The sequence below is a fragment of the Sphaerodactylus townsendi genome, linkage group LG07 (assembly GCF_021028975.2).
Source record: "Sphaerodactylus townsendi isolate TG3544 linkage group LG07, MPM_Stown_v2.3, whole genome shotgun sequence".
Classification (NCBI taxonomy): Eukaryota; Metazoa; Chordata; class Lepidosauria; order Squamata; family Sphaerodactylidae; genus Sphaerodactylus; species Sphaerodactylus townsendi.
Window position 1 is genome coordinate 16,244,039 of NC_059431.1, and position 14,685 is coordinate 16,258,723.

Sequence of the window (14,685 nt, forward strand, 5' to 3'; positions counted from 1 at the left end):
TGCTTTTTACCATAATGAACATAATTATTTCAGTATGGGATCAGGATTCAGATATCCTGGGTTTCTACCCAGCCAGAATAATTCTCTTTGCCACAGTTTCCATAAGCAGATTTGAAAACACGTCACCTGTTTACTTAATTTATCTTATTTAAAATATTGATATATCCTCTCTTCTCTTAATAAGCTTTTAAGATAGTCTCAATCCTGATGGTTTGATTTTGAGGCTGTCTGTCCACAACAACAGAAAATGTGTTCAGAATTGAGAACCATGTGAGAATTTTATCACACTTAAAGAAAAGCAAGTACACCAAACAGTTAGTACCGTGATGTTTATTCCGTGATACTCGAATTACAGAACTTCTGACCACCAAATGCTTCTCAGCCATGTCTCTTTCAACTATTTTGCAGCACCTGCTTATGTATGTCCTGATCATTAATAATAATACTAAACAAAAACTTTTTCTTGGCTTTGATTCTAGGCTGAATTATGCAGTTTCAACAAAAAAAACACGTTTTTGATTAAAGAGTACTCTTAACAGTGAAAATTCCGAAGTACTCCAACAATTTTATTTTATGTATTGTCAAAGGCTTTCACAGCCAGATTCAACTGGCTGTGGCGGGTTTTCCGGGCTGTGTTGGCCACGGCCAGACCACGGCCACACAGCCAGGAAAACCTACCACAACCAATTTTATTTTAAATATTGCTATACTCAAGATTAAGGGTGGTAGAGCCATTTCTGAAAGCATGACCAGCCCCACTCCGTGCCAGTGCCGTTATCCATAAGACATCAGTAAACTTTTTAGAAGGATGCTTTGAAAGCACAAATGCACTGGCCTAGTTTTGACGAAGAAAATGCCAGGAAGTGATTCCGTATTTTGCTGTGTTTATAAATGGCAAAGAGGCCTTTTCTTCCACATCAATCTCCAACCAGTAAAGCAGGGGAAGTGAGGAGATTAAAAAGGGCTAACAGACAGGGACCAATATTTGGGGGGAGGGGGACCCATCGCATTTTTCAAAAGGGACACCTAGAAAGGTCAATAATTCTATTGTAAACATCCAAAAGCAAAACCAAAACAGCAACAGCTGTTTTGGACCAGAATAATAAAATGTAATTAGAAGCCATGACATTTGAAAAACAAGTTTGATCTGACACAACATTTTGAAGCTTATCTCTACCAGCACGAAACCTTCAAACTCATTTTCAAAAGAACAATGAGACGTTCAAGATTCTACCAACAAACATTCAATGGCATAAGAACGTGCCCCAAAGGCAATGTGCTAGCAACATATCATCAGGCTCTAGAATTTGGTTTGAAGGAACGATGGGGGTGGCTGGACCAAGAGGTAATTTTGAAGCTCTTAAAGCCCACTTGGAGGTATCAAAACATGTAGCCTGGGTGGCTGGGCTTGATCCCAGCTTTGAGGGAGGGCTTCTATCAAGGTCTCTGTGTGTAAGTTAAATCTCTTGGGAGGGCAACTCCCTTGCTTTTGATCAGGCCTGGTGAGCTTGCTACAACCTCACCAGCGAAAGCAGCTGCCCACCCTCCCCCCCCCCCCGTGCTGATCTGGGTTGGTGAGCCTTCTGCGGGGTTACCAGCCAAGGTAGCCACTCCCTTTCCTGGTCTAAGTAAGAAATGATTCAACATCCCTGTAAGTATTCACTTGGACAATGGAATGTGCCAACCAATGTATGTACCGCTACAGCCTATAGTGAAATGTCCTAATGATCCATATGTGGTAAAATGTACTGTGGCACTTCACTCTACTACAGCCTATTTTATCTAGACAGTGGACCAAGGCTTCAATGGTCTCTATCCTACTACTTATCTTGCTTTAAATTTCTGCTGCCACCATTCATGGCCACCTCTGAAGGAGACAGGTTATATTCTTTGATCCTTGTACTATGAATGAACTCGGTTATGATGTTAAAGGGTTTTTTTAACATGCACACACACACACACAGAAAATATATATATTATATGTATATTAACTACAGTCAACTCTCAGATGACAAGACACAAATTAATATATCAATATTCAGTCATATTTGGACAGTTGTTCTGAACATGTACAAACAAATGGACATTCAAAGCACATGATGGTCCTAATATGGCCTGAAATTACTGAACAACAACAACAGTATACAATTGGATACCGATCATTTTTTAGAGATAGAGCAAAGGGGAAGTGGGAGAGAGAAAGAGAAAGAAAGAGATCAGTATTCTGGTTGCTGATTTCCATCTTTTTGTCACAACTGGTAGAGAAAGAGCTAAACAGATATAGGGCAATGACACAGTCTTGTAGATTTCTGTCAGACAAAGGTATAACGTTGAAATCAGACTTATCTAAAAAGAACAAAACTTCCCTATACAATGGAAAATGGTCACCCGGGGGTAGGGGACACATTCTGCTTCCTAAATTCTGTCCTCAGTCGCAATCTACTTCCTTTCTTTTCTTTAAGTCAGTGGCCCCAATGCCTCAATATGAGACAAGGGGTCAAATCCAACAGAACTGTAAATTGAGGGAACTTGCTACCTCCCTGTTCCCCTGTGCCCCTAAAAAAACTTAATCTGAAGATCAGGGGACACCAGGGAGCCACATGAATTGGGGCACAAGTGGGTTACTGACAGACGGGGGAAAATGAGAAATAGTTTTTTCTGAAGTTGCTGGAGTCAACAGAATACCTTTTTGTTACAAACACCTAGATGTATTCACACTATGAAACATCGTGTTCCAGAAATATCAATATGGATTTATATTCCAAACCCAAGTTTGGAGCTGCAAGTTTGGACTTGATTACTGAATGTCCTGCTGAAAAACTCCTTGAGTTCTTAAGAAATGACTAGACACTGAACTTTTTCAGAAGAACTGTGAAAAATTATCTCTTGTGTTTTTAAAAAACTATGAGCAGAATCCATATCGTGAGTGAAGAGACATGTTATAAAATTAGCTACATATTGACAGAAGCGAGTTGAAATGAATGGTGCAATGTGGCACTCCACTTAGAACATGTTGGTTATTTTTAATGTAACTAGTACCTTGTATATTTCAGATTAAACTGCATTGGTGGCTATATTACTCTCTGGAATTTTACGGACAGCAGAAAATGTACACGTCATTCTTGATATTATTTCAAAACCACATCTTGCACCTGCATGCTCTAAATGTCTTCACTTACAATTTTCTTCAACAGAAGGAAGTTTTAGTTCAAAGAGTTATACACATATTGTTTATATTGCGCTATTATTTCTGCTTGTTTTGTTCACTTCTTTGCATTATCCCACTATAGATATTCCATGATTCCAGCAGCAAATCTTTTAACATTAAAGGATTTATTAATTAAAGCACAGTTATGGTTTTCTTTACTGCTTAAATTCTGAGATATTATCTCTGCACCTGGACAATCTTTTCATATAAGAACAATGCAGCCAGACTGCAAAGACCTTTATTAGATTTTCTGGAGTAGAAAATGAAAAAACAAAACAAAACCATTTGGGTGTGGAGTATGTGTGGGAAACTTCTGTACATTGTTAATTCTTCCAGTTCAGCTCTCCATTAAAAAAAAATTGGGGGGAGGGGGGGAAGGGAACCTAACAACAAACAAGCTCAACTCTTTGAAGAAGGTAAGAAAGTACACCTTTCATTCTAAATTTAGCCCCTATTTAGGACAGATTAACAACTAAAGAAGCTGCCAAGAATCAGACATTCTGCCTGTATACTCTGCCAAAGTTTTCATCTTTCCTTTTATTTTCATTAGTTCATAAGAAACGTTATTGCATCAAATAATCTTATCGCGGGGTCGAGAATTCCACAGCCTCCACTTAAATGGGAGTTTAAGGGGAAAAAATATTCCATTCATTGCAATAAATGAGATATTAACTCTGGAAATCTGTGGCCTGCACATGAAGGACAAAATTAGTTTTCACACATACTTAGGGTCCACAATGCCTAGTAAACACAGCAGAGACAGCTGTGATCCAGAACAGCTAAGAGCGTGTGCATAAGAGATCACATATGTATTTATTTCACTTCCTGGTGAATAGCTAAAATACACCTAAAGAGCTATTTGTTCAAGGGGGGGGGGGCTGTTGCAAGAAGCCTCAGGAGAAGCCTCTAAGACCACGCATCTCACCATGCCTAACACACTCTTCTAGAGCAGTGGTTCTCAACCTGTGGGTTGCGACCCCTTTAGGGGTCGAACGACCCTTTCACAGGGGTCGGCTAAGACTCTCTGCATCAGTGTTCTCCATCTGTAAAATGGATAAATGTTAGGGTTGGGGGTCACCACAACATGAGGAACTGTATTAAAGGGTCGCGGCATTAGGAAGGTTGAGAACCACTGTTCTAGAGCAATATAGTTTGTTTATTTCTTTATTTATTAAACTTTTGACCACCCCTCCCCTTTTGGTCTTGGAGTGGTTAACAACATATTTAAATATTGTCACCCTAATAACTGCTGGTAATTTGAAGGACAGTTCACTCACAATGCCCCTACCTGATAAAATGTTTTAATGTTTTGTTTTTATGGCTTGGGGCCTATTTCAGCTCTGTTTTCAATTGTAGTAATGATGATTTCATGGTGATTTCATTATGGACTTTACAATTTGTTAGCCACCTTGCTGGTCCTTGTGGTGGCATTAAGAAGAAGAAGAGTTTGGATTTATATCCCCCCTTTCTCTCCTGCAGGAGACTCAAAGGGGCTGACAATCTCCTTGCCCTTTCCCCCTCACAACAAACCCCCTGTGAGGTAGGTGGGCTGAGAGAGCTCCGAGAAGCTGTGACTAGCCCAAGGTCACCCAGCTGGCACATGTTGGAGTGCACAAGCTACTCTGGTTCCCCAGATAAGCCTCCACAGCTCAGGCGGCAGAGCTGGGAATCAAACTCGGTTCCTCCAGATTAGATACACGAGCTCTTAACCTCCTACACCACTGCTGCTCCTGGCAGGATATAGATTTGTAAATTATGAATGAATTGATCAATCAATAAAAGATTTTGGCCCAATCCATACTTTAACTGAACAGTGCGGTAGACATGGATCATAGTTACTTTGTCTGGTAACGTTTAAAAGTTTAACCTTTAATATACCGGTAATGTTCAGCCTCTAATATAAGTTGCAACAGTCAAACTTGCCTACTACTTGCTTACTATGTGATGTTAGCTCGACAGATCATTTTCAACTCAATCAGTTTGCACCAGAGGGTTATCAAATGAGAAACATCCTGTAGAATTTGTGGCATCCTACTGAAATGAACTGAATTGGCAGGATCAGAATTATGAGGACCAGTAGTCCAGGTGAGCGATTATTAGAGACCACCAGGAAGTCCACAAGTGAGCAGTGAGTTTGTTGTCATGCCATACCATGATAAACAACTGCAACAGTCAGGTCTAAATCCCTAATCTTTATAGGTTGTACCTGACCGCTCTTTGCCTCTCTGCCATCCCTGATGACATAAGAACATAAGAACTAGCCTGCTGGATCAGACCAGAGTCCATCTAGTCCAGTACTCTGCTACTCGCAGTGGCCCACCAGGTGTCTTTGGGAGCTCACATGCAGGATGTGAAAGCAATGGCCTTCTGCTGCTGCTGCTCATGAGCACCTGGTCTGCTAAGGCATTTGCAATCTGAGATCAAGAAGGATCAAGATTGGTAGCCATAGATCGACTTCTCCTCCATAAATCTGTCCAAGCCCTTTTTAAAGCTATCCAGGTTAGTGGCCATCACCCCCTCCTGTGGCAGCATATTCCAAACACCAATCACACGTTGAGTGAAGAAGTGTTTCCTTTTATTAGTCCTAATTCTTCCCCCCAGTCACTCTAGTCACTCTTTTTTCCTGTTTGATTCCCCTTTCCATTTACTCCTCATTCTTGCAAAGTGGCAGACTGTGCCATGATGAAACTCACACAAGCAGAGTGGTCACACAAGCAGAGTGGTCACTTTGCAGTGCTCTAACTACCCCCTTTCTTGCCCATGTCCTTCTTTGGTAGAGGAGAAAGAAAAATCCCACTGTTTACCATGATACCATCCACTCAAAGCTTGAGCTCTGTGCATGGCTGGCTTTGGCTTCCTCCCTCAATGCCATTCCAAGCTGCTTGTGTAATTTGATCTTTCACTTAGGGCTTGCTCTGGCAACCTGGAAGTCCTAATCTGCATTGGTAGAACTCTTATGTCGAGCAAAACCCAAGCCCTGTGGGATTTAGAGCAATTCCGCAGGGCCTGCAAGAGATGCTCCACCAGACTTATAGTTGAGGCCAGCGAGGGTGGAAATCAAAGCCTGGCCTCCTACCCCACTTTTCCTCATTCCCTTTTCTACCTTAGGTGGTGCATCCCTCTAGTTTACTGTGTGACTACCAGACTGGAGCAACCTCCCAAGAAGAATTTTGGGACTGAGCACAATTTTTACTATTACTGGTATTGTACTGTTCAATTGTGGTTTTAAATTTAAGTGCTGTACTTTTTGTTGTAAGCATCTTTGAACCCGACTTTGCTGGGGGAGAGGGGGGTAGTTTTTGTTATTATTTGAAATCATAGCTGCCAGATCTTCATGTTGGCCTTCATACGTGTCATGTTCTTCCAAAGAGCCTAGGATGTTGTAACATATCGGCATAACTGCAGATCCAAGCAATGTGGCCTGTTTTGTTGACAGATGGAGATTTTAGAAATATATGGATGGTTCAAGTGCCATCAAAGGTTTTTTGGTATGGCACCAGGTATGGTATTCTTTTATGAAATCACAGCCTCCAAATCTTCAACTGGTGTTGGCCTTCATACGCATCGGGTTCTTCCCAAGAACCCTGGCCATTGTTGTTATAATTGACTGGTGTTCATTTGAGGTGTTAGCTATCTCCAGTTATACCTGGGATTGGTAAGGAGGCTAACTACAAAATACTGCCCCCCCCCATTTTTTCAGGATGAAACTGCAATCCCCCCTCCCCCCAGACCTCCTTATGCTGGTAACTGACAGTTTTCACTGTCTACTTGAATTGCCTGGAGGTCAGCTGAACATGAAAATGAAAACAGTTTCCCAATTGGATTTCCTCGTGCTTTCAATGATCTCCTTTATTTCCTGGAAATGAGGGAAGGGAGGTCTGTGAAAAAAATTACACCAAAATAACGGTACCTGAATTGTTACAGTGTGGGAACTGTTCATTCAGGCAATGAGACAGTTCAGAGGAAAAGAACACAAATTCGAATGATCTTGAAACTAAGTATGACTGAAGCTTCCTCCCGAACAAGATCCAAAGATGACCAGTAAAATAATTTCCATGGAAAACTTAAGTGTTTCTGGAAAATACCTAACAGAGGCATCTTTCCCTCATCATGTATATAGCACAGTTGTATGGAAGTCACTTCCTTGTTGTGGTTCCACACAGCTACAGGCACTTGGCCAAGAGAGATGGATCGTGGAGGAAAGAAGCACGTGATCAGCTGTGCTCAAACAGTTTCATCACTCACCCACAATTGATAGCCACATAAGAAAACAGCCCCAGAATGCTACAACTATACTTGGAGGAGCACAGAACTAATCGGAATGTGTGGAAATTACATAATTGAAATGAAGCATTTTTTTCTCTAAACACAGGAGACAAAGATCAAGAAACTAAGATATGGTTCTGATGGTACTCTTTCTGGCTTGTGGAATAGGGTGTAGAGAATCAACAACAAAACGGCTGAAGATGCAAACCTTTTAGTGTTCAAGACACATGCCTTATTACACATACATTACATGCCTTGGCAATCATTTTCCAAACACACACACACACACACACACACACACACACACACACACACACACACACACACACACACACACACACACACACACACACACCCGTTTTCAAAATGTGAACAACACTAGATCAGACAGTTCTCACATCTAGCAGACATGCATAATAATGCTCTCTCAAACTGCTTTCAGTGCTCTTTGCATCTGGGTGGAATAGCAAAATCCACTTGCAAACAGTTGTGAAAGTGGTTTGAAAATGCATTATTTTGCGTGTGCGGAAGGGGCCTATAACGTTTTGATGTTCTGAGTAATTACTTTTGAAAATTTTGCACACATGGAGAATGTACCAAAATGCTGGTAGGAAGAAGCTAACAGCCCACGACTAAAGCAAGTAACAGCACAATCCGACCCAGTTACTCCATTTTAAGCTCATTGACTTCAATGGACTTAGAATGGAGTAATGATGTGTAGGTTAGCACTGTTAGTCGCCAGCAGCATTAATTCCCAGCATTAATCTTTTTCTAAATATGAAAACAAATAGTTCAGTACCTTGTGGAAAATCAAGTCTATTTACAAGTCTATCTGTACACATTTATGAATATTTCTTAGACATCCATGCATTAAAATAGTTCCTGACGACCTCTATACGTAATTTTATGGATATCTGAACATTTAAAACCCATATTTTAATAGAAAGCAAACAATATTTCCATTTGATCAGCTAAGTACAATAGTTAATTTATAAATGAGTATCGTTTATCCAACACAACAGCATCATCTCCGATGTGACTTTATGTTATTTAAATACATATTTGCCCTTACAAGGGACATTGTATTTTAAAAGACGTTTGGAATTGAACTCCATTAATATAATTTTTAAAAAATCTTTTCCCATGGCAAGCTTAGATGTGTAGCATAAAAATAAATAATGGTGTACTAAAACTTCCTTATAAATCTCAGATCCTTAAATATATGCTGAAGTATTCTTCTCACTAGAAAACTTTTGGTTAAAAAAGTCATTTTTGCCTTCAAACACTGTCTAGGCTTCACTGTAGACCAGCAACTACGGAGAAATTTAAACTTAAGCACAAATCAGACAAAGAATCAAGAACTCTTAGAAAGAGAAATCTCTTCACCAATTTACTTCCAAGAAGCTTCCACAAGCTCGAAATGTCTCACATGAAACAACAAAACTTCTGAGTCCTTCTCTTTGCCTTCTACAAACATTACAACCTCTGAAATACACAGACGTACAACTATATGATTAAACCAACCAGTGTGGGTCAGCACTGTAATCCTATAACATGATAGTAATTTCATTGTCCGGCAAGAACTGGTTAGTTTTCAAAATGAAAATATTTTTTCAGCTCAGGACCCGTTCTGGAATGGGAATAGGAGAAAATGGGCACTGGAAATATACAGGCGTAGGATTTATCTATCAAAATATGTCAGCACAGCAAATATTTTTTGTTTTGTTTTTAATTGAAGATGGAAAACATGTCACTACATCTTTGGAGCACCCAGGAGAATAACTGTTGTAGGCTTTTCATGCAAAAGTAATTATACTATTCCGGAACATACAAATGTTCAATGTACAGTGTTTGATATTATTCACATAACAGACTAGCTCGATTCAAAATATAAACAGCGACAAAATATATATCATTTGTAGTTGTCATAAAAGCTATTAGAAGCTAAAGTTTCAAGTAAATCAAGTCTGCTGCTTAGTTCAAGTATACACAAACAAAAATTCTTGATAACAATGCTAGAAAAGATTTCAACAGTTTCTTGAAAAAATACTGAAGTCGTCTGATCTTATCTGCACCGATTTTCCCTTAATAGCAAAAAAAAGACTAATTCTCATTTCGTTTTCAACTTTACTTTCAGTTCTTAATTATTTTCAGCAGAATGCATAAAGTCTCACATATCCTATATCTTAAATGCCCTGTTAATAGAATACACTCATACCAGCCTTTCCACTGTTCTGTTTTATAAGAATGGAAAATATTATACCTCATAAGGACTGATATATTTTGGAAACATTAGACAATGGTACAACAAAAACAAAATCAAGATATCTCATATTACCGAATTGCGTACTTTTTCCATTTAGTTTATTTACTGGTAAGGAAACAGAAAAATAGCGATTTAAAGGACCGATATAACAGTTTTGGTGTTTTTTACAGATTAATGCTACGATCATATATTATGCTACTACAATCCCATAAATGTCTTCGAGATTGCTCTGATAGTGGTGGGTTATGGACTACATTTCATTGCAGCCTAATATCAGCATAGTAAAAAAATTAAAAATGTTAGATCTAAAATTTTATAAATTTACCAATAAAAAAAGATGACTTTAAAATATCGTATTGCACTATTGCATTTTTTAAATCAACAACCTAAGTTGCAGAAGAAGAAAAAAGTACCTCATCTAGGTACTATTGTAAAAAAAATAGTTTAAATATATTAATGTAATGAATTAAGATATCACACACAATTCTTAAGTCAAAACATACAGACTACTTCCTAAAATGGGGAGGGGAAGAGGAAAGAATCATCAGGGTGCAAACTGGGTATGGCTTCATCTTTACAGTAGCCAATAATTCAACAGATAACACCTGGATTCAACTCGTTGACACCTGGAATCCTACACACTGTAGCAGGTACTTTATGCAGGTACTTCTGCAGCTCTAATTCAGAAACTTCAGTGGAAAATGAAGATGTCCTGCCTCTATTCTGGGCAGAGACCCATGTAAATGTTTTATAAATCCTCTCCACAAATCTCTTTTAACATGCAAATCCATAAATCATCATAATGCTGACAAAGAAGTTAACCAGCACATGAAACTAATGCGAATTCTATCTGGAACTGTATACTGGTAAAACTATCCAAACTAGAGGCACTTTTCCAGAGTTCCCTTTACAGTGGCACTTAAAGAGAAAGAGGGAGAGAGCGCGAACGCAAAACTCGCCACCTGTTTCTCATCCCTTTGATCACTAGACAGCATTTATACACAGTCTTCATCTTGTCTCCAGACATTCCAAATAAATGTTCAGGAATTTGCAAAACATACCCAATTCCATCCTTTTTAGTGAATGAAATTAATGGAACTGCTACTATTAGAAAGGTAGACAATGGATACTTACTGAAGATGGTAAACCTGGAGGAACCTTTCGAACTTTCTTTGTCTGTACTTCTGAAAGAAGATACAAGGCGACTGTAAGATGTATGCTCACACCCTATGCTACTGCCAGGTCTACATTAAGCTTTGCTCTAAAATTTCATATCAAGGCAGAAGTTCACAGGAAGTTTCCTTTTCGAATGTGGAGGAAAATTAGCCCAAAGTAACTCACCCACAGAGGTACTGTGCAGAGGCCTCCTTCGCGGATTATTGCTAGAATACTGATAGTACTGAGAGCCAGGTTTGGTGGGCGAGAGAGCTCCGGGGTTGCCCATTTCCATGTCACCTCCGAGGAGACTTTGCTAAAAGATTTTTGAAAAATAAGTATTGTTACATTGAACATTTCCCTACTAGCTTTTTCAGACTGACTCAAACAGCATGCGCAAAAGCCTTTCTGTGCCAGGCAAATTAAAATAATGCATCGAAAATTCGGTGTCAAACTTTATCTCACATTTTACCAAATAAATCCTGAGAAAAGTTTGTTTTACTTTCTTGAAAAAATACCTAACATCATTCTGAAACTTAGAAGAACGGTTAAATATATATTATTTTGTATAAAACAGTAGAGTTTATCTGTGTGCATGTGTACATGTGTTCGATTTCTTTGCCTAACAGCAGACTATATAAACTTTTAAAAACTATACCAAGGAAAGACATTTTTTTTTCTTAGTCAGGGTAATGAAAGCATCACATTTAGTAATCAAAAGTGTACTAGTATTACTGACCAATTCCTAGAAAATTATTTTGTTATACAGAAATAAGGGTGTAATATACGAATACATGAAATGTAACAAATAGTCACATTTACAATAAAAAATGGGTCAATTAGGTACATGATTCATGATTCAAATGTAAAAAAAAACCCCCAAACATATATATTTACTGAAATAAACTGGTTTTGGGAAATAATTTGGCTGGGAGCTAAGATTAAACAAAAAAAGGCCCATGAAATAGGAAATGGTTTTGCAAAGTCCTATCTGACCATCACCACTATATCAGAAGGTCAACATTCACAAATACAAAATCTACTTACTCATGAATGGACAATAGCTACTATGAAACCAGAAGAAATGGTATCTGATCACAATGACAAGGCAACACCAAAGACTACAGCATTTTCTAACAAATCTACTGCTATAAACTACATTGAAACTTACCCATAATATATAAATCCCCTGATTATACTCTGCATTGAACACATTGTTCTTTTAATTTTTCTGATATGCAATAAAACAGGTGCAGATACTACCATTTATATGATGAACAAATTTTCCATTTAATAAAGAAATTTTAAAATTAAGTACCAAAAATCTAACTTTATCGTTACTTGTAATCAACTTTTACTGACTGAACTAATTACTGTACTTGATAAAGTACAGAATGTGTTTTCCCTAATCTAAATTCTAATCACCATGTCACTCACAACAGACTTAGTAATGCTTCACTAACACACTATTCACATGCAAAACACTCTAAATAGGCCAATTATGACTCTGCCCCTGTTCCCTGGTTAACCCGCTGAGAACTGAAAAATTTCACAAGGCAGTCACCAACTAAAACAAAGGCTCCTTGTTTTAAATTAAGGCAGTCTTTTTGATTCTTAAATAGCCCCACAAAGTGCCATGTCTTCGTCTGAAAGCAGTTGGTCAAATATGACCCATGAGCTGGAAAATACTCAGTGCAAAAAAAAAAGAAAAATCAAAGATAACTTTTCTTCCTGAGAATGTGTATTAATTTCTTCTGCTAAATGTGCAACTGGTAAACTGCTAGTGGATCATCAAGACCTTTTACACAGTATTGTTTCGTTTCCAACTTTGTGTGCTGTCAAAAAGGGGAATACTTTGCTACCTGCAACAATGTTAAAATTACAACTTGTTCAGCTCTTAACTAACAACTGCTCTGATGATTACTACTTTTTATTCTTCCAACAAGAGCAAGTTCTGGGCATGTTGCATTATGTCCAGCACTGAGATCTACCCCCCTTCCCCTCCCGCCCCCCTCAACTAACCCTGTATACATGCTGGAATAAGCAGCTTTCATGAAACTTATAAAAGTCAATGCAGAAGGAAGGGATATGCATTATAAACCCTGAAGTCCACAGCATTTAAAAAACAATGGCATTGGATCAGACAAAAGTTAAGGTACAACGTAGAATCCCCACTAAACGCCCCAGAAAGCCACACTGCCCAATTACATTGTTTTCAGTTAACAACTATCCATGTATCTGTCCAGTTTACACATCTGATGAAGTGGACTCGGGCTCATAGAAACCCATGCCACAATACATTTGTGACAGAAGACTCTTCATAAAAATCCTGTCAAAGTATTCAGAGTGCCATATTTTCACACTGCTTTACTGTTCTTGTTAAATAAACGAAGAACAAGTGATGGAGGAAATTCTGGCAGCTAGAACAGGAATGTGTAACACCTAAACATTTAGCCAACTTTGTTCAGGAGGAACCTCACTTCTGCTGATAAGGAAAAAAAGTTTAGGATGGCACTCCTACATAGGTTTAACAAAAAGCCACGCTAACAAAAGAGTGCAAAAGAGTAAGGAAAATTTGTGAGCAACCTCACCGAGAACCACAAGAGCCCCACAGTTATAGCAATATCGACTATTAATTCAAACAACGAACAAGTATTTTGCTGCACATGAAGACACATTTAGGGACAGGGGCTTTATTCGACCAGTTTTAAACTGTCATGTTATAACTCTGATTTTGGATGTGGCCTTGAGCCACAAGGAAAGGTGGGATGCAAATATTCCAATAAAATTAAATAATTACTCTAGCACACTCGAAGGTTACCTCTAACATTTCCATGTTCATACAGTAGCAGTTTTTACAGCAAATGCCACTCCTATTCTCTTGTCAGCCTGTCGCATAAGCACTCCTAATTTTTGTCTTTATTTAAACCTTTGTTTGTTATTGGAACAGCGAAGTCATTCTTCTGAGGCAACAAAACATGCATTTATGTGCTCTTACGGGGGCTTCGCTAAAGTACTCCACTGAGGCAAACTAAGATAAATATATATCTACTCATTCTGAGGTACTTGTGAATAGAACAACGGGCATTGACTATTGTTCAGTCACTGTTCACATCCTGTATCTGTGGGAAGGAGAAGCTACGAAATCATGAGGCCATGGTGTAAGATTGGGCAGTTCATAGCTTTAAAAGTTAAATGCTACATTCAATATATTTAGTGTAACTTTACATTCAGTGCTTTTGGAAGGTGACACTCAGAAGGGCTATCTTTCTCTCTGGATGTTCAGCAACGTTATAAGAACCATACAATTAATACATTCCACACGTTATTATTTTAGGGAATAATTACCAGTTTTGCTTTTTTGAAACCAGTGTAATTCTTCGCAGTTAATTTTAAGTGTGCCCTTCTGTTTCAAAAGAACTTATCTCATGTACTTTGGTAGGCTGGCATTTGAGGACTATAGGGATGCAGAAATTATTGTGTGGTTCAGTGTGCGTGCATGCACGTGAAGTGCCATCAAGTCACAGCCAACTTGTGGTGGTGACCCGGGCAAGGAAATTTCAAGGCAGGTCATTAAGTAGAGGTGGTTTGCCATTGCCTTCCTCTGCAAAGTCTTCCTTGGTGGTCTCCCTTCCAAGTACTGACCCAGCTTAGCTTCCGAAACGTGAAGAGATCAGGCTATACCAAGCCGCCTTCCCTTCTGTGGTTCTCCGTATCCAAGGCTAATTCAAATATTTGTCAGAAAAATGTAATTTGTTAATAATTACTGAAAACCACCCAAAAAGCACAC

The 14,685-nt window shown here is 38.7% G+C and overlaps 1 protein-coding gene across 13 annotated transcripts in view; it reads right to left on the bottom strand.

Annotated features, from left to right (window-relative positions):
- Positions 1–14,685, bottom strand: part of TCF4 (transcription factor 4) — a 422,824-nt gene that overhangs the window by 166,256 nt on the left and 241,883 nt on the right. For 11 of the 13 annotated variants that reach the window (XM_048502995.1, XM_048502992.1, XM_048502991.1 and 8 more), the window contains 2 exons: positions 11,082–11,211; positions 10,875–10,924 (listed from right to left, as the gene is read on the bottom strand). The exons of 1 other annotated variant lie outside the window; for it this stretch is intronic. In XM_048502995.1, coding sequence (XP_048358952.1) covers positions 10,875–10,924; positions 11,082–11,211 — 180 coding nt within the window. The remainder of the gene's footprint in view (positions 1–10,874; positions 10,925–11,081; positions 11,212–14,685) is intronic. One more of the 13 variants, XM_048502989.1, reaches the window with a different exon arrangement.